This window comes from Grammomys surdaster, unplaced genomic scaffold (assembly GCF_004785775.1).
Source record: "Grammomys surdaster isolate TR1022 unplaced genomic scaffold, NIH_TR_1.0 213, whole genome shotgun sequence".
In the NCBI taxonomy this organism is placed as follows: Eukaryota; Metazoa; Chordata; class Mammalia; order Rodentia; family Muridae; genus Grammomys; species Grammomys surdaster.
Window position 1 is genome coordinate 1,717,309 of NW_021604658.1, and position 20,604 is coordinate 1,737,912.

Below are 20,604 nucleotides of genomic sequence, written 5' to 3' on the forward strand. Positions count from 1 at the left end.
TTTCTTTCTTTCTTTCTTTCTTTCTTTCTTTCTTTCTTTCTTTCTTTAGAAGACAGGGTCTCACTTTGTATACCAAGCTTGCCTCAAACAGAAATCCATCTGTCTCTGCCTCCCAAGTACTGGGATTAAAGACCAGTACTACCATACCTGGTCCTGCCCTTTCCCTGTTGATGACAGTAGAAATGGTCGATCTCCATCCAAAATTGACACCTCTCAGAAGCAGATAGATGGTGCTGAGGAGATGTTCAACTGTTAAGAGCACTGGCTGCTCTTGCAGAGGATGTGGTGGTTCACAACCATCTGTAACTCCAGTTCCAGGGTTTCCAGTGCCCTCTTCTGGCCTCTTTGAGCATTTCCTGTATGCTTATACATATGTGTATGTATGTACATACATATAGAGAGACAGACATACATACATTTGGTGGATGGAGCAGAGCCCCAATAGCCACACCTTTTTTTCTCAGCCTTTTTTATATCTTCTTAGACAAAAGTTCTTTATAAAATTACCTCATAGATAAAATGTTACACAAAAGAGAGTTATAGAAGGATATCAATAATAAGTTCCAAGCAGTGTTTCATTCTATAAGCTCATTATAAGTTCAAAGCAACAGATATACACGGCCTTACTTTATCATAGTGCACACCTGTGGCCTCATCCTTGGACCTGACCTAGGATGAATGTTTTTTCTTGATCACAAGTCTGTCCCAAGCCTATTTCTATTTTTAGTGTAATTGTGAAAGCTCATTGCATTCCTTATTATGCAGCCTTTACTTACTATTGTATGAGGAGGGGGCACATTCTATTCTTTTTTTTAATTAATCAATTTATTTATTATATGTAAGTACACTGTAGCTGTCTTAAGACACCCATATGAGGGTATCAGATCTCATTGCAGATGGTTGTGAGCCACATGTGGTTGCTGGGATTTGAACTCATGACCTCTAGAAGAGCAGTCAGTGCTCTTAACCACTGAGCCATCTCACCAGCCCCACATTCTATTCTTGATTCTGACTTTATTACATCTTTCTGGTAAAACAGCTGAAACCATCTCCTTAAACTTTCTTCCTAAAATTATTTGAATCAAATAAGGAATTCTATAAAGTCATTAATTCACCAAAACAGCATTAATTCATGAAAGTACATCTTCATGTTGATCTGCAGGAAATTTGCCCAGTAGTGTGGGCTGCTGCCCAGGCATCACCAGGCTGTGGAATAGTGGCAGGAAAGGCTTATCAGCAGCGAGAAGCAATCCTGTGACGAAGTCTCTGGGGCTGGGCCTCTCCAGAGCACACCCATTACAGCCTTGCCAAACAGTGGGCCATCTCCAGGAAACTCCCTTGCTTGCCACAGCCTTTCCTAGATAGCTTCTGTCACAGGTACTAAAGAATGCAGCTGAGAACATGAGAACAAGTGACTTTTACCCCAGCCAGAGTCCCTTTCTCTTCCTGGTTCCATCTTCCCGGTTCCATCTTCCCTTCTACTCCCCACTTCTTCTACCCACTTCCTGAGGTACTTGGGTCACCACAGGCAAGGAACAAACCTAAGATGTTAAGTGTCCCTCAAGAGCCACTGCAGACTTCCTGGATCAGAGCCCTTGTCATTTTCCAGGCACTGGGGGAGGCTTTGCTATTAGGATACCCACTTCCTCTCCTGGTGCTGCAATGCTGCATTTGCACTTAGTGCAACTGATTGTAAAGGTTGTTCATATTCACTGAGTTGTCACTACATGGTGAAGTAGTCAAGGGCATAGTGACCTTGTCAAAGAGGAAGCCACCGAAACTCAGTGTGGGTCCACCATTTTCCCAGGAATGGAGTGGAAAGCGGCAACTAGGTTTGAGTCCATTCTGTCTCCTCCTGGAATCTTGGTTTTCATCCAGCTCAGAAACACTCTATCAGTGGGACACCAACATCCTGTGCAGGTGATTGAACCTCACAGTTTCAAATTCATCCATAAAAAGGGATTTAGTTCATCTCTCACAGAGCTACGCATGCTGAGTGTTGTTCACTAACCAGTGGAACACACACAGCATATGCAAACAGATCTTCTAAATAGGACCTGGGGATGTAGTTCAGTGGGTAGAGAGCTTGCCTAACACGCAGGAAGCCCTGGGGTCAGGGAAGGCCTGACCCTCAGCACTGCATAATCCAGACATGATGGTGCCTGCTTGTAATCCCAGCACTCTGCAGGTGGAGCAGAAGGATCAGGAGTTAATCCTTGGCTACATAGCTAGTTTGAATCTACTCTGGGATATAAGTGATTTTATTTCAAAACAAAACTAAATAACAACAACGAAAATAGAACAAAAACATCTGAGATTTAAGTGGCCTTCCAACTTTTCTTTCTGTCTTGGGTTCTTTGTTGTGATAAAATGCTGACTAAAGCCAACTTGGGGGAAGAAAGGGCTGAGAGTGTATTTCAGCATACACTTTACAGTCTATCACCAAGAGAAGCCAGGGAAAGCAGCATGGATTAGGAGGACTGCTGCTTACTGGCTTGCTTTCCAAGACTCACACGCTTTGCTTTTGGTTTAGCCCAGGACTGTTTTCCCAAGAGTTGGCACTGCTCACAGTGGACTGAGCCCCTCTATATCAACCATTAGACAAGCCCACAGGCCAGTCTGATGGAGGCATGTTCTCAATTGAGTCATTCTTTCCCCCAGATGTTTCTAGCTAGTGTCAAGTTGACAAAAAAACTAAGTAGCACACTTCCTTCCAGTTCTAGGCTCAGGACTACCTTCAAGGCCTAGAGTAAGTTCTTTAAAAAAAAAAAAAAAAGAGATGATGTTTATTTGCAATTCCAAGCTGCAGAAGCTCTGCAAACAAGGAGTGGCAGCAGGGACTTTCTCCAGCTGGCACAGTTAAAGGATACAGGTCGTGGGCTGGTTATTTACAGGTGCCCTGTCCCTAGGACAGATGCCAGGCAGCAGGCTGCTCCAGGCACTACCTGCATCTACATAGTAAGAGATTTATCTGACCTTAAGCAACAACATTGTGCAGTTGCAGAACTATAGCTGGTTGCAAAGGATTCTGCACTGTCACATTCAGCCATGGTTTCACTCTGGTTGCTCTTGCTCTCTTTCCCACAACTAATTGGAAAAACAAAATGGCCCCTGCAAAGCCCACTGAGCTACCAAGGCGTTTCCTGGGCCTCACTTGAGAGCTTCACAAATCTCTTGCAGGAAGGCACTCCAACTCTGGGAGCTAGCAACTCAAAGGTTGCTGGAGTCCTGCACCATAGGTTTCTTGCACACTTAGGAGGCGAAAGGTGCTTTAATGACACTTGATCTCATACTCAGGCAATACCTACTTCCCACTTGGACATCAACCTGAACAATCCCAGTCTGAGCAGCTCTGGCAGTTACAGTGTGGAAGGAAGGATACAGTTCTGATGCTGTTTCAAAAGTAAAGATGGCACACCATGTCTTCCCACAAATCCAGCCCTACAAAGGATAATAGATGGAAAACTCCAACACATGGAGGGAATCCACACCCTAGAAAAACCAAGAACGTAATCTTCCAACAAATCCAAAAGAAGATAGCCACACAAACATAATTCCACCTCTAACAACAAAAATAACAGGAAGCAACAATCACTATTCCTTAATATCTCTTAATACCAATGGACTCAATAAAAAGACATAGACTAACTGGATATGTAAACAGGACCCAGAATTTTGCTGCATACAGGAAACACAGCTCAGTGACAAAGACAGAGTAAAAGGCTGGAAAACAATTTTCCAAGCAAATGGTCCCAAGAAACAAGCTGGAGTAGCCTATCAAATAAAATCGACTTTCAACCAAAAGTTATCAAAAAAGATAAGGAAGGACACTTCATACTCATCAAAGGAAAAGTCTACCAAGATGATACAACTCACAGACCACGTGAAACTCAAGAGGAAGACCAAAGAGTGGATGCTTCAGTCCTTCTTAGAAGGGGGAATAAAATAATCAAGGGGAGTAGAGGGTAGGAGGGACTTGAGAGGAAGAGAAGAGGGGGAGGGGAAAAGAGGGGCAGAATTAGGTGTGGGAGAAGATGGAAGAGATGTACAGAGGGTCAGGAAATTGAACAGAGGTGTGTAGCAATGAAGGATGGGGAACAGGGGGTAGCAACCATAAAGTTCTAGATGCCAGGAAAGCAAGAATCTCCCAGAACTTCATGGGAATGACATTAGCTGAAATACCCCATAAGAGGGAGGAAGAACCTGTAAAGACCATATCCAGAGGTTAGGCATAGCTCCTGGTTGAGGGATGGGAGCATCCACCCATCTCCAAAATTTTAACCCAGAATTGCTCCTGTCTAAAGGAAATACTGGGACAAAGAGTGGAGCAGAGACTGAAGGAAAGGCCATCCAGAGACTGCCCCACCTGGGGATCCATCCCACATGCAGACACCAAACTCAGACACTATTGCTGATGCCAAGAAGTGCTTGCTGACAGGAGCTTGATTCAGTTGTCTCCTGAGAGGCTCTGCTAGATCCTGACCAATACAGATGCAGATGCTCACTGCCAACCATTGGACTGAGCACAGGGACCCCAATGCAAGGAGAGGCCCTTGGTCCTGTGAAGGCTTGATGCCCCAGTGTAGAGGAATGCTAGGGCAGTAAGGCAGGAGTGGGTGGGTGGGGGAGCACCCTCATAGAAGCAGGAGAAACCAGGAAAGGGGGTAACATTTGAAATATAAATTAATTAAATATCCAATTAAAAAAAGAAAAAAGTAAAGATGGATGATCTAGTATAACAACCTAATTATTCCCAAGGGGACATGACGTGCAGAGGGAAGTGACCTGTCTGTAAGGTGCGGAGCATGGCCTGGAGTTCTACACCTCTGCTTTTCACAGCAATCCAGCACTGAACCTGGGGCTTCAACAGCCTCTGAGGACAAGTGTATCCCCTACTCGATTCCTGATCACCAATATGGAAGTCTCTCCCTGCCTAGTTTGCAATTTTAGTGGACATGGTGCTTTAGCAATTCAGCCAGGGACATTGCTTTGGAGATCTAGTGACTGGCACTGAAAAGGCCATCACATAAGTTCCACCGACCAGGCACCCTTCCAGGCCATACTTGGCTATGATGAGGCTCTTCTCCTTGGCATGCCTTCACCCTTCCTAGCTTTTCATTCCCCTTGTCTGACTTCATTTGCCCTTTGCCTTTACTTACACAAGACTTCCTTGGAGTACTGAGTATTCAGTGATGAGTTCCTCTTGGTCTTACAGAAAGGCAAAAAACTTGTTACTGAGAGACATTTCTAAGGCTGGAGGTGTGGCTCAGTGGTAAGAGTGCTTGTGTAGTGTGCAAGGTGGGTTCCATCACCACAGGAAGGAGGGGGAGAGGGGGAGAGAGAAACAGACACAGAAACTAGCAAAAGCACTCTGTACATGAGAAAGAAAATTACAGCAAATCATATGAAATACAGAAATATTTCCTAGTCATGCCAAAATACTCAGCAATATGAATTACGTTCATTTGAAACTAGTCTGACCATTAAAGGCCTTCAGACCATAGCTCTTGCCTTCTGATGATCTGCACTCAAGTGCCTTTAACTTAGCTGGAACAGCCTACACTGCTCATGGCCTATCTGTGAGGTGCTCTCTTATTCTGAAAAATGTAATCCTGATCTTTCTTCATGGTATACTTGCTTCTCTTTTCAACTTAGCATTCCCTGAAGCACTGTCAACAGCCTACTGTCTGATGTTCTGAGTCAATACTTCATAAGGACAGCACTTCATTACAGTCACTGTCTTGGTTAACTGTCACTCCTCCTTCTGTATGTACCTGTAGCATCTCTGTCATCTTTCCCCAGGTAGACTGAAGAGATGACTCATTTTTGGGGGCAGTGGTTTCCATAAATGACCATCCTGAAGATCATTACAAACTGGTTGCAAAAGCTTCTCCCCTGGAGAGTGTTTTAAAAGTTCACGTCCCTGGACATCTAGAAGACAGGCTTGTAAGGCTGTATGTAAAGATGCCAGGAACATAGAAGGGATGACACTGGTGGATGGGGACTTGGGTCAGTGATTTTAACAAGCTCCTAACTGACTCTCATAATGATGCTACACTGGCTGGGAACCACTGTACCCAGTGAGCCCAGCACCACACTCCATAAATAGGTCCTCATGTGCTGTTTAGCACGCATCTCTCAATTGGTGATAAACTTGACAACTACCATATGGTACTAGTATTGTTTCCCTAAGTGGGTAAAGGATATTTTCATTCTATTCCCTATATACATGACATATTCTTTTCAATAACTTTCCGAAATAAGGTGATTCTGAGTTCAAGTCCAGTCTGGTCTACATAACAAATTCCAGGACAGCCAGGGCTATGCAGAAAAACCTTGTCTCAGCCCCACCCCAGAATTAAAACTATAAACTGCATTTGAGAGTAGGGTCTTCAACTCCAGTGCTCAAAAGATCCCATTTCAACTTTCCAAGTACTAGATCAGAGGATGAGTCAACAGAATATTCAAGAAAATTCTAGATATAGGGTCTTGCTTTGTATTCCTGGCTGACAGGAACTGTCCAGACTTGCCTTGAACTCACAAGAGATCTGCTTGCCGTGGGCTCCTAAGTGCTGGCAAGTACTTGGTTCTCTCTGTATAGCCCAAGCTGTCATAGAACTTGTTATACACAGCCCACGTTAGCCTCAAATTTGTGAACCTCCTGTCTCTGCCTCCTACATGTGCTAGGATTACTGGTTATTTTCCTTCCTCCATTAAAAAGATTTACATATTTATTTTATGTATATGAGTACACTGTAGCTGTCTTCAGACATACCAGAAGAGGACATCAGATTTCATTATAGATGGCTATGAGCCACCATGTGGTTGCTGGGAATTGAACTCAGAACCTCTGGATGTCTGCTATCACTGCAGGCCCCCAGTTTTTCATTTCTAAATGGACTATTTTACATTAATATCTGGATTTCTGATTTTTTTTAACCCATGTTCTTCCACAACAATCAGATGGAGTTACACCATCCACCCTCCAAGAATTTTAGGTTCTACTGCTTTTCACATCACCCATTGCCAGACCCGCTCATTTTCCAACCTGATTTCTACAGGTCTGAATTTGTCTCCTGTGTATCTTCCATTTGCCTCCTACTGGTCAGCAAACCTAAGGATAGCTTCTTTTAGTTGATTTGCCCTGGACAGATCTTTGATCAGAATGGCATTTTTGTCTTTACGATATAAACATTAAGGAACCTACTGGCACATTATCAGGGAACGCTAATATCCCCGTTTCTCAAGTTGTACATCCTGGCTCATTCTAGGGGACTTCTATACTCAACCTTTAGCTGGGCAGGAGTGAGCTGGGGAGTGGGCAGAGACTGGCAAGATGGTTCAGTAAAGACCCTTGCCACCGGGCTTTAACTAAGTTCAATCTTCCTTGGATCCACAGGATGAAAGGAAAAAAAAATCAATCTTGCAAACTATACTCTGATCTCCCCATGTTTACATCCTGGCTCAATAATAAATTACGTAATAATGTTTAAAAAGTAGCCAGAAACAACATGACAAGTCAACTACTTGCTCCAATTCAAGGAAGCTGCAAGGAAGAAAAAAACCATTAAGCAATGCCACCAAGTGGTGGAGACTCCTCAGAGCTGAGGCCCTCTGAATGAAGATCGCTCAAATGCTAGGAGCCAAAGCTGGTCCCTTCAAGACCTTTTAAAGCTGGAATGCAGACTGGTACTTGAAAAGCTGTGCTCATTTTTAGGGCTTTCTGGGAATCTACCTCCTGTTTGCTCTTTAAAGTACAGTTGCTACTGATTTAACAGTTCATTTGTATGTTTAATATGTATGCTTATTAATGAAGAATGTGAGCTGAGAGTCATTAAATTTTCCTAGTGCCAGTATAGTTAAGGCTTTAAAAACAAAAGCAAAACAACAAAAAAGCCCAAACCTCCCTGCAAAATAGGACCAAACCTTACGGGGACAGGCTTTTACACTGAATACTTACATGAAATTTATTCCTATAAACTTGAGTATTTATTAGATATTTGAACTTTAAAGGTAAATAAAATTACTGTAGGAGCAACATTACTACAGGGTAATTGACAGCTCTGGCTCTTCATTGTTAGTAAAAGTGCCAAATGTCTTTAGAGAGCTCTTAAGAGAGATGGCTCATGTTTGTTGCTCTTGCAGAAGACCCACCTTTGGTTCCCAGCACCCACAAGAAGTAGCTCATAAGTGCTGTAATTCCAACTTCAGGCATCCCATGACCTCGTCTCAACTCCATGGGCACCTGCACTCAAACATGCACATCCCATATATACATACAAATATGCATAATTAAACATAAAATTAAGTTTTATGGTCCTGGAAGGTTGACTCAGAGGTTAAAGCACTTGCTGCTCTTTTAGAGGGACTGGGGCTTGGTTTCTAGCATCTCTTAGAGTCTTATAAACTCCCACTCCAGGGAAACAAACAGTCCTTTCTGGTATCCCTGGACAACTTTACACATCCCAGACAAGTAAACAAACCAAAACAAACCAAAACGATTGTTTGGGAGGGTTTCAAGACAGAGTTTCTCTGTGTAAGTGTAACTGTCCTGGAACTTGCTCTGTGTAGACCAAGCTGGCCTTGAACTCAAAAAGATCTGCCTGCCTCTGCTTTCCCAGTGCTGGGACTAAAAGCATGTGTCACCATGACCAGTAATAAAAGAAATCTTGAGAAAAAGCAACCAGGGACATTTCTAGTTTCTTAATGCCCTGACCCCTTGTCCCCACAATTAGGACCATTTCAAGGTATTATACAAATGGAAAGTTTCTTCATCTTATCTCTTGATTAGTATGAAAACCATCTCTCTCATGTATTTTCAGTTTACACCAGCTCTATACCCTGTGAATGTGAGTCATATTTAAGTAAAATTCACCTGGTCACTGCAGGTTCCTTCTACCTCCACAGTTTCTACTCCCTCTAAAGTTAAACATCCTCTTTGTAAACAGGATTGATATTGTGCACATAGAAGAATTAAAACAGGATCACAGCGAGAAAGAAACAGAGTTTTTGTGTTTACTTGTACAAGGAAAAATCACATTGGACACCTGCAGTATTTAATTTGTTTGGGTAACAGTTACAGATAAACAGGTGCACGCCATATACAATGACCAATACTTTTTATACAGTTCATATTTCAGTACATCAACACTATCTTATTTACACTCTATGTACATTAATGTCTTCCTAAAGTCAGTGCATTGTCAACAAGTTTTATACAGAAATTTACAAGGTGAATGTAGTTAATAGTTAATTTAATAAATTTTCTGCTAGTTCTTGAATTAAAAAAATTAATTACAACCAATATAACAAACACAGATCAAACAACATTAGTAGATTGTGCTACCTGCTCAACTAAAACATCTGTAAGGAAATTACTGAAAATCTACTTTTTCATGGGACTTGTCCAGGTAGGAGTGGATGATTTCATACACTGAAAACCTTGAATCTATGATGTACACATCACTCCTTTAGGCCGCTCCTTCCTTTTAAGTATTCTCACTCTTCTGGAAAGGGGTCACCCTAGGCAGTTGTTTAAGACAACTTTTCCCGCTGTGCTGAGAGCTAGACAGGTACTGGTCTCAGCTATCAGAGCATGAACACTAACTGCATTGGTATTTACTACCCATGAGGAAGGGCTAAGAGGATCTGACAGCAAATGAGAATCAACTCCCAGGGTCTTGATGAATTTTTTTTAATGGACCAAAAATAAGGTGAAAATTTTTTTTAACTATATATTAAAACACAACACAGGGAAAAATGCTTCCAAAAATAAATAACATTTATACTTTTGTTCCAGTTTTGAATAGTTAGAAAAAAGTGAACAAAAAAATGATTTTTTAATGACTAGTGCAAAGAAAAAAAAGTTGGTAAGGAACAGACAGGCAAACAACTAGAGTTTGCTTTCTAAACCCAGCACTTTCTTAAACAATTCTTAGGAACTATTAATGTTGGATGTATTTTTGTTTTAAAATTTTACACTCTAATGGAGTTAATTTATAGCCCTTGGAGCCATTAAAGTACAAGCACAATTGTTTGCATGTGTTCTCTCTTTTAAAGTGCAAAATGAGAAACAAAGGGGAAAAAATATCCCACCACTAACAGGAACTGTCTGGCTTTGCAGCCACCCACCTTCCTAGAAGCTCTTTGTGCAATACTGCTTGGGGCCTATGGTGCAAACCCTGTGGCAGCTGCCACACCCATCAGTGCACCTCTGCAGGAGAGTAGTCTGAGCTGGACATCGAGGCTGCCTTTCCTTTCTCCTGGGTCTCAGAACTGAGTCTGGGTAGAAGGCACATACGTCTTCAGAGACTCTTTCCATTCATATGGTCATATGCCTCTGCCATCAATCACTGTTTCAAACACAAACCCAACAACAACAAAAAGCAAAAAAGACATAGAAAGATTGGGGAAATGGTTCAAAAAACTGAAAACTCTGTCCATACCTAAGAACTGTCGGCACTCCTGCATGGTCTTGTTTTCTCTATTTGTCAACACAACAGAATGAGACTTCAGGAAAAAGGAAAAAGGAGGTAGCATATCATGTCGTCCCCAGACAACATTACAGTTTTTGTTGGTTTTTCTTTTTTTTTTTTTTTTAAACTTTTGATTCCAAGGAAATCCTTAGTATCCTGTTATGATTATTGGTAAACTCTATACTCACGAAAAGTTTGTTCATTATTTGGACAAGCACAATTAAATTCTTACTTGGTCCCAGGTGATTGGTGCCAAACCCTCTTGTTTACAGGCCAATGGTGGGCTCTGCCTCCAAGTTCTCTACTAGACAGCTTGTAAGAGACTTCAAAACAAAATTATTACTATCCTTAAAGTTGACTGCTATTTTAACTAGGACTTTTATTTTGTGCTTCAGGTCACAGGGTAAAATAACTACACTTAGCCTGCTTTTCAGGGACGATTCTGAAAAATGCCAGCTACAAGGAGTCACCTCCCTTCCCAGCAGCCCAGCTAGCAGCCCAAGTGTAGCTTTACTGTAGCACACAGTACTTCTTGTAGTCAGACTCAAAGTCTTCGTCCATGCTACTCGTGTCTGCCATCTTCTTGCCGTCTGTCTTGGGCAGAAACTGTGCGCAGTCTATGCCCTGCTGCTCATAGAAAAGAATGTAGGCAGAGTCGGTGTCGATCTCATCAGGGTGAAGCTCCTGAAAGGACAGGAACGCCTTTAACAACAAGCCTGTGGGCTCTCAGTGCTGTCAGGAAGGCCAGCTCTCTCTACGTTAGTCTAGACTGACTGACTGCTAGAATCAATTGTCTCACATCTGACCGAAAATACATCTCATTACTTTCAACCTCTGTTTTTTTTTTTTTTTGGAAAATATTTTAATCATAAGCAAAGGAATGCTCTAAACCTCATCAAATTATTATTTATTTATTTTGGTAAGTGAGAGAGAAGTTTTTTTGGGACACTGTCTCATGTAGCCCTGAGTGGCCTTAAACTCATTTAGGTAGAGGAATATGACCTTGATTGAACTCCTGATCCTAGCTCCACTTCCACCAAAGGGGTAGCCACCATATCCAACAAACCCCATCAAATTCTAATGGTTCAAAAAAAAAAAAAAAAAAAAAAAAAGCAGAGCTCAAATCTTTAGTCTAAGTGCTTTCCTAAATGTGCTGCCCCAGGCGTTACGGTCGGCATGGGGAGATACATACCCAGAGGACAAGACACGACCAACTCAAACCCAAAACATTCAATTTCTCATCATATAGCACCTTCTTTTTGTTCACTACTCATATTTTCTGCTCATCCCTAGTTGTGCCATCACATCTGCCTCTGCAGCACCGAACAGCATCTATGCAGAGACCTCCTTCACACAGACTACTTCTTGCTCAGTGGAAGGGGCATTGTTTCAATTATGTTCCCCAAAGTTGTTGCATTCTGTTTCTAACTTTCATTTAAAAATTGAGAATATTTACCTTACTTGGGAGGCAGAGGCAGGCGGATTTCTGAGTTTGAGAGTTCGAGGCTAGCCTGGTCTACAGAGTGAGTTCCAGGACAACCAGGGATACACAGAGAAACCCTGTCTTGAAAAACCAAAACCAAACCAAACCAAACCAAACAAAAAAAAAAGAAAAGAAAAAGAGAATATTTACCTTACAGCTGCTGTCATTGTAACAGTACCACTTGCAGTTTGGGTTTTTGGCATAAGTGACATAATGGCCTCCACCCAGAATTCCTGAATGGCACTAAAGAAAGAAGAGAGTGGTGGTGTGTTAGTAATTAACAGTACTTCAGCCAGGGCATAGTGCTGAGATCTAAGCAAGATGACCACCTAGGTAGTAAGGAAAAAAATGTTTACAATCACCTAATTTTTCCAAAAACAAATCCTATTTCACATATGTATGTGTGATTTTTTTTTTTTTTTAAAGACAGTATCTTGCTATATAGCCTAGACTGGCCTAAACTTGAGATCCTTAAGTGGTAAGGTTAGAGGAATGTGTTACCAGGTTTGGCCTGTAACAGTTATTTAGAAAGAAAAACATTCCTTAGAAATACTTAATATAGGATTATTTGAACCTCTGAGTCAAATTATACTATCTACGTGGCCATCTTGGTTTTTTCTTTTCTTTCTTTCTTTCTTTCTTTCTTTTTTTTTTTTTTTTAAAAGATCTATTTATTTTATGTGAGTACATTGCTGTTTTCAGACACCAGAAGAGAGCATTGGATCCCATTACATATGGTTGTGAGCCACTATTTGGTTGCTAGGAATTGAAGTCAGGACTTCTGGAAGAACAGTCAGTACTCTTAACTACTGAGCCATCTCTCTAGCCCATTTTTTGTTTCTCAATGTATCCTTGGCTGTCCTTAAACACACTCTGTAGACCAGGTTGGCCTTGAATTCAGAGATCTGTCTCTGCCTTTCAAGTGCTGGGATTAAAAGCATGTCTGTCTCACCATGCCTAGCTTGAGAAATATTTGTTGAAATCCATGTAATACATCACTTACCGAAATTGCATATAGATTATAAATAGGTTTACTGTGTGTATCTTCTCTTTGGTCATCAGTGCTGTCTTCTTCACTATGGTTTCCAAACTGACCATTGCTATAGCCATTGCCACATGTCTCATGCTCATAAAGAAATCCATTAGCCAGAGTGATCTCATGATCCAGAGGAGTGACCAGCTCAGGCTGGCTGCCTCCCAGCACATGTCCTCGGTTCAAAGTGTCAGCCAGCTCACAGATCTGCCCAGCCCCATTCTCTTTGCTGGCATCCAAATTCTCCTTACTATTGGACAATTTATTTTTGCTGCCAATTTGAGGCAGCCGGAGCCTCCCTTTGTTCCTCCCCAAGGTTCGTGGGCTGCTGTTAGGGCTGCTAGTTTTGCTGGAAGGACAGCTGGCTCCACTTTTTCTTGATGATGAAGGTGAACCTGTGAAAGAGAGAGGGAGAGCCTTGTAAGTCCAAATGCCACAAGTTAAGTTTGATGCCAAATGCTAACTCTGAAGTTAGCTTCCTTAATGTGTACATACAAAGACAGGAACGCTGGCTGCCTATTCTTACTCCTTATTACAGAGCTTGTGATGGTTCTTCTTGGCAGTAAACGTGACTACATCTGAAATTGAAACTAAAACTGAAGTGGACATTTATAACTGTTTTTAAAAAAATTACCTATATTAATTTTTTTTTTTTAATCCCCAGAAGACAGATTTCTCTGCGTAGCCCTGGCTTTCCTGAAACTCACTCTGTAGATCAGGCTGGTCTAAAACTTGAGATATCTGCCTGCCTCTGCCTCCAGGTGTACACTACCTTTAAAACTGATTTAATTTAGATCTTTTGAGGTTGGACAATAAACCTTTAATCCAGATTTTCAGTTTTCATTTTTTTCTTTTTTTGAGATAGGGTTTAGTGCGTATATATTTTAGCCTGTATATATAAATTTTAAGACTCTGTATAGTCCTGGCTGTTCTGGAACATGCTCTGTAAACCAGGATAGCCTAGAACTCTGAGATCCACTCTCCCTCCAGAGTGGCAGAATTAAAGGTGTGTGCCACCAGTGCCTCAAAATCCACATCTTCTGAGGTGGGAAGGCCCACCTTTAATCTGGGCACACCTTCTGTTGGCAGCCTCTATAAAGGACACGGAAGAAGGAAGCTCACTCTCTTCGCCTGCTTACTCTTGCTCATGATGGCAAGTCCACTCCTCCACTGGCATTAGTGCCTACTTCTTTGGGATTCTGGTGTTTACTGAAGACCAGCTGAGATATCTTGTCTCATGGACTGAACAACTACTGACTCTTGGACCTTCCATTGGTAGACAGCCATTGTTGGGGTAGCTGGACCACAGCCTGTAAGCCATTCTAATCCCTCTAGAGAACTCTAATAAGATAGGCAGCAGCAAAAGGTTATAATGCATTGTAGGAATTATAAAATCACAGAAAGGTGATTTAGGAAGGTTTAATTAAGAAAGGAAGACCCACCATGAATGTGGATTTTATCATCTTGTGAGTTGGGGTCCTGAACTTTTTTTTTTTTTTTTTTTTTTTGGTTTTTCGGGACAGGATTTCTCTGTGTAGCCCTTGCTGTCCTCGAACTCAGAAATCCACCTGCCTCTGCCTCCCAAGTGCTAGGATTAAAGGTGCGCGCCACCACCGCACGCGCCTGACCTTAAAGCAAAAAAAAAAAAAAAAAAAAAAAGAAAAAAGAAAAAAGAAAAAAGAAAAAGAAAAAAAACAAAACAAAACTGGCTTAGTACCAGCACTGATGTCTCTCTGGTTTGTGACTTACAGCACCACTACTCCTGGTATTTCAAATACTCTTGCTGTAACTTGGTATTTTCTCCATTTTACGAATAACAAACGAGAATCTAGATTTAAAGAGGCTGTTATTTGTGCTCAAAGTAGAATGCTGAAATACAGACAGGCTTGATTCCAGATAGGATTCATCACTCCATCAAACTACAGGTCCAGAACAGAAGGCAGCTGGAGAAGGCAGCTAGAGGTATACAAGACCATGACACACACACACACACACGCACGCACGCACGCACGCACGCACGCACGCACGCACGCACGCACACGCGCGCCCTTCCCCCTTACCTTTTGGGCTACTGGTGATATTTGCACTGAGTGAAGATGGGCTCTTGCTCAGGAGCACATCCTCCTCCCCTGCTGAGTTCTGGACGTCCATTTTCTTCACATCTCCTGCTGGGATCCTTAGCTCAGAGAAGTCATCCCCCTGGGGTGTGAGTGGTTTATGCTGGCAAAGAATTGGGTCTCTTGGTACTAAAAAAGCACTAGGGTCAAAACTTTCACGAGGAAATTTAACAATTTTCTGTGACTTTATCCACCGTCCATTTACAAACTGAAATCGTTTAAGGTGAATAATCTGAAGAAGAAAAGATAGGAACATTCAAGGGTTCTGAAGAACATGTAACATTTGTGCATTGTTAACAATCTCAAATATATGTTTTAAATAAATGCTTTTATTCCTTGAATTATGTCATTGTTATATGCATATATGCAATTGGCAAAGTCATCAAAGCTGTCATTCAAAAATCTATGCATGGCCAGGCAGTGGTGGCACACAACTTTAATCCCAGCACTTGGGAGGCAGAGGTAGGTGGATTTCTGAGTTTGAGGCCGGCCTGGTCTACAGAGTGAGTTCCAGGACAGCCCAGAGCTACACAGAGAAACCCTGTCTCAAAAAACCAAAAAAAAAAAAAAAAAAAGAAAGAAAGAATATGATATGATCAACTCTCAAAGAGAAGAGAGAGTGGCACAGAGAAGGGAAGTAGAAGGCAGTTTTACCAGGACCATTCATTGTACAGAGACAGGTTGAAGAGAGATATGAGTCAGAGAATTAGAAGAAGCAGAACAGCTGAGTTGAACCAGCCAGCCAGAGGTCAGAAAGAAGTAGGAAGGGTGAGCTTATTCAGAAGTAAGTCTCAGGCTGAAAACATTCTAGTCCTAGATAAGATTACACAGAGGCTAGAAGCTTCCTGGACCAGGCCTAGGTTAGCAGACAAGCAAGCCTTGGAAAAGACAACTACTTCAGGCGAATAAAAGCTACTTTTACACCCCCTTCACCTCACTTTCTTTCTTTTTGGAATCAGGGCCTTACTTTGTCTAAGTTAGCTTGGAACTCACAATGTAGCCTAAGCTTGCCTTAAGTTTTTGGTAATCCTCCTGTCTCAGCCTCCCAAATTCTGTGATTATAGGTATGTGGCACCATACCCAGGTAGAAAAAGCTATAGGAAATATCTTATCTCAAAAATAGCCCCAAATCCTGTTAATAATTCCTCTCATTCACACTAGACTCTTCTCATAGACACAGGGCTATTAACATACCAGGATTGGAGGAAGCCTCCAGAGGTCCAGCTTCTTGGTTGCCAAACAGTGAGTTTTACACTTGGAGCAGTAGTACATCTCATTTTCCCCCAGTTCCTCCTCACTGGTGAAGGCACGGAGACAGCTGTCCAGGTTGATGGGCTCAGCTTGTGCTCGCCGACTCTGCTCCACGCTTTCATGCTCTTCTACAACCTGTAAGAGGAGGAAACAGGATGCATCAGAGTTGTGCTGAGGGCATTTAAAATGAACACCTATCCTGGAACTCACTCTGCAGACCAGGCTGGCCTTGAACTCAGAAATCCACCTGCCTCTGCCTCCCAAGTGCTGGGATTAAAGATGTGCGCCACCACCGCCCGGCTAAATGACTATACGAGATTTTTTTCTTTTGAGACAGGGTCTCATGTAGCTCAGGGTTGTCCAGAATTCACTGTGTAACTGAGGATAACTTTGAACTTCTGATCCTCCTGTTGGATTGTGTAGCAAGTTCCCCAGAACTGAAACACTCTCTGTGGAACTAAAGAGATGGGTTAGCTATTAAGAGTATTGATTGCTCTTTCTGAGGAAATGGGTTTAATTTCCAGCACCCACATGATGTATAACAACTAGCTGTAATTCTAGTTCCAAGGGGGTCTGATGCCCTTTTTTGGCCTCTGCAAGCATAGCCAAATACATATACGTGCAGGCAAAAGACCCTCCCTCACACATATTCCCTCCAGGAGGTGGGCAGGAGGCTCATGAGATGCAGGTTGTTAAACAAACTTCACATAAAGCTGAAACTTGCAAGATCTTCAAAGTGCCCCCCACCCCCTGCACGACAGCTGTATAGAATCCACAAACTACTGCCTGAGAAGTCTCTGACCAGCCAAAATGCTAAGAGATTTTTTTGGACCTCCCCAGCCAGCTGCCTATAGGTTGGGCAGCAAGTTCCAGAAGTCAGAAGAGGGCAGATCCTGTAGAACCACCAAGTAGGTACTGGAAATTGAACCAGGGTCCTCTGGAAGAAAGTAATGCTCTTATCCACTTTTTAGCCCTGGTAGAGCTGTATAATTCAGTTTATCTCACCCATACCTGTTAGTAATCCCAATAAAAACTCGGTTCACCAAGTTGGACTTCGGTGTAACTGTTACTTTTGTCTGTAATGGGTTCTTTTTCTGGGGTGAGTAGGTGAGCATGCATGCTGTATAACCCTGGAAAAACAGGTGTGTGCCACCACACATGATTTTATGCTGTGATGAAGTGAGTACAGGGCTCTATGAACCCTAGAGAAGCACTCTATCAAATGAGCTACCTTTCCAGTCTCTGCGTATAGTTTCTCTTAAAATTTTTTCTGAATCCTTAAAATGAGAAAACAAACCAAAATAAAAAACAAGAATTAAAATGCCTGTTTACTTCACAATTTTGAAATTTAAGACAGTTTAAATGTGAACTACCTTTCAAGAAAAGAGTAGTAAAAGTAAGCATATTTTAGGCAGAAAGAAATATTAGAATACTGCATATGTGACAGAGTTAAAAGAAATAATACAGAATACTGATGCCAGATCTGGATGAAAAAAATAAAAGATCCAGAAAGGGCCAGAGAGATGGCTCAGAGATTAAGATTATTGGCTGTTCTTTCAGAGGACCTGGGTCCAATTCCCAGCATCCACATGGCAGCTTACACCTGTCTGTAACTCCAGTTCAAGGGACTCTGACACCCTCACACAGACATACATGCAAGCAAAACACCAATACACATAAAAAATGAAAAAAATCCTCAAAAAGAAAGAAAAGACCCTGAAAACCTCATGAGAAAACAATATACTAGATATTAAACCCTAATATATAACTCATTTGCATATCAACATGTAACAGACTTATCATTATGTTTCATGACTCTGTTCTTTTGGAGGGGGTATAGGAGAATAAAGTGGATTGAATCCCTCATGTATACTACCACTGAGTCACCTCAGTTTAATGGAAGTTCTTTTTTTCTATGATGGCAATAAAAGGAATAGCAAACTTAAAAGAATGATGAATCTGCTGATATGATCTTTAATTTCTGGTCAAAACTTTTGGGTCCAGACTACCGGTATGATAAGCTTTGGGATAAGAAGGAGTTAAGAAGACAGTGCAAAGGCTAGGAGTGTAAATCAGCAGTAGAGTATTTGCTTAGGGTGTTTTGGGGCTCTGGCTTCAATCTCTAGCATCATAAAGAAAAATCCTAAGCGCAAACAAAAAGAGAGAGAGAGCATAAAAGTGGGAAGGGTAAAGTAGGTCAGAGGACTGAGAGAAGGATCAAGATAGCAACAGTCAAGGACTTTCTCCCCAACCTCATATTCTCGCCTACAACCCAACAAGCACTCAAGAACCATTAGATGAGATGAGACTTGCTTGTCTCTATTATGAATGAGAAGGTAGGAAAGGGCATGCCATCAGTGATATAAACGCTATCTGAGACTTCATATATGAATACTGAATTTTTTCTTCCAAGGCAGAGCCTGGACTACAAACCCAACAACGCCTGCTTCTTCCTTTTAAAGTTCCCAGTGTCCCCCAGCCACTTACTGCCCCTCTTCCACAGGTGAACTGCTTATCTTCACCCAAGGCAATTTCTTATCTGTTAGCTTTACTAAAACTCTTGGGAACATTGGGCTGCTTGGATTATAAATTGGCCATTTCATTTACTGCAGGTTTTCAGGAGAGACTTTTCCCCTACAGACCAGAGAGCTGAGTCACAGAATGTCAAATATGCCAATAAACTATCAAGGTCGGAGTTCATTGGGCAATGAAGGTTTTAACAATGTATCACTCACTATCTGGTCTAAAGAATACCATTTAAGAGGAACTTCAGGGGAAACGTATGTTTTTATATTTAAAAGAATAATCTGTTGGGGTCACTGGCTCTGAAAACAAAATCCATAGTAATAATGTACTAACAGTCTCTCAGGCTATTTCTGTTTCTCTGTGACAGGGTCTTGCTATGCAGTTCAGGCTGGTACTGACCACCCTAGGTAGCCAGGTAGCTTCAAACTCCTGATCTTCCTGTTTGAACTTCCTGAAAGCAGGTATTAAGAATGTGGTACTGTGGCCAACTCTCTCGGTTATCTTTTGAGCTGGTCATCTTAAGGAAAAGTGGATATGCTAAGAAAATATGGGTGGATGTACACACCTATAATCTTAGCACTTAGGAGGCTGAGGTAGGCGGATCACTACATTAAAACCAGCCTGGGCTACAAAGTGAGATCATGTCTCAATAAAACAAAAAATATATCAGCTTTTACTCCTTTCCATTTTTTTTCCATCTTTGAGACAGGGTCTTATTATATATAGCTCAGGTAAGCTTTGAACTCATAATCTTTTCTGCCTTAGCTTCCACAGTGCTAGGATTATAGCCATCTGCCACTATGCCTGGTATCTCTAGGGTTCAAAGCTAGGGCTTCATACATACAAGGCAAGCATTCTACAAACTGCATTACACCCTCAGCCCATACTATTGGGTGTTAAAAAGCCCAAATGATTCTCAGTGGTCTGGGGTGCAGATTCTAAGCCTGTAGCTTTCTGTCAGGTGTGGTGTTACATGTCTTTAATCCCAGCACTGTGAAGCAGAGGCAGGTAGATCTGAGTCTGGGGCTACCCTGGTCTATAGAGTGAATTTTAGGACATCTAGTGCTACACAGAGAAACCCTGTATCAAAAAAAAAAAAAAAAAAAAAACCCAAAACAAAACAAAACAAAAAAACAGACAACCAGTCAAACAAACAAACAACCAGCCACTTGGTGCTAAACACATAACAAAAAACACCCAAAATCTTACCCATAAGACTTGGTGTGTTAGGTTGATGAGATGGCTCAGTGGGTAAAAGTACTGCCTGCCAAGTCTGTTATCTGAGTTCAATTCCCAGAACCCACACTACAGAAGGAGAAAACCAATTCCTGAGCTTTGTCCTCTGATTGTTACATGTGCCATGGAATGTACAGACAGACAGACAGACAGACAGACAGACACACATGCACCACAAATGTATGGTGCATGCACACACACACATACACACACATTTAAAAAGTGGGGCTGGAGAGATGGTTCAACAGGTTAGAGCATTGACTGCCCCTTCCAGAGGATCTGGGGTTCAATTCCCAGGAACCACATGGCAGCTCATAATTGTCTTAACTCGAGTTCCAAGGAACTTCTTCTGGACTCCGTGAGTACCAGACACGCAAGTGGTGTACAGACATATATGTAGGCGAAATATCTAAATACATAAAAAGATTAAAGAGAGAGAGAGAGAGAGAGAGAGAGAGAGAGAGAGAGAGAGAGAGAGAGAGA

General features: G+C 41.9%; 1 protein-coding gene across 1 annotated transcript in view; it reads right to left on the minus strand.

Moving 5' to 3' along the window:
- Positions 1-8,984: 8,984 nt before the first annotated feature.
- Positions 8,985-20,604, minus strand: part of Usp32 (ubiquitin specific peptidase 32) — a 141,254-nt gene continuing 129,634 nt past the window's right edge. Inside the window, exons 30-34 of the mRNA XM_028772406.1 lie at positions 16,303-16,494; positions 15,052-15,340; positions 12,962-13,386; positions 12,109-12,201; positions 8,985-11,159 (exon numbers count right to left, since the gene is read on the minus strand). Coding sequence (XP_028628239.1) covers positions 10,986-11,159; positions 12,109-12,201; positions 12,962-13,386; positions 15,052-15,340; positions 16,303-16,494 — 1,173 coding nt within the window. The 3' untranslated portion in view covers positions 8,985-10,985. The remainder of the gene's footprint in view (positions 11,160-12,108; positions 12,202-12,961; positions 13,387-15,051; positions 15,341-16,302; positions 16,495-20,604) is intronic.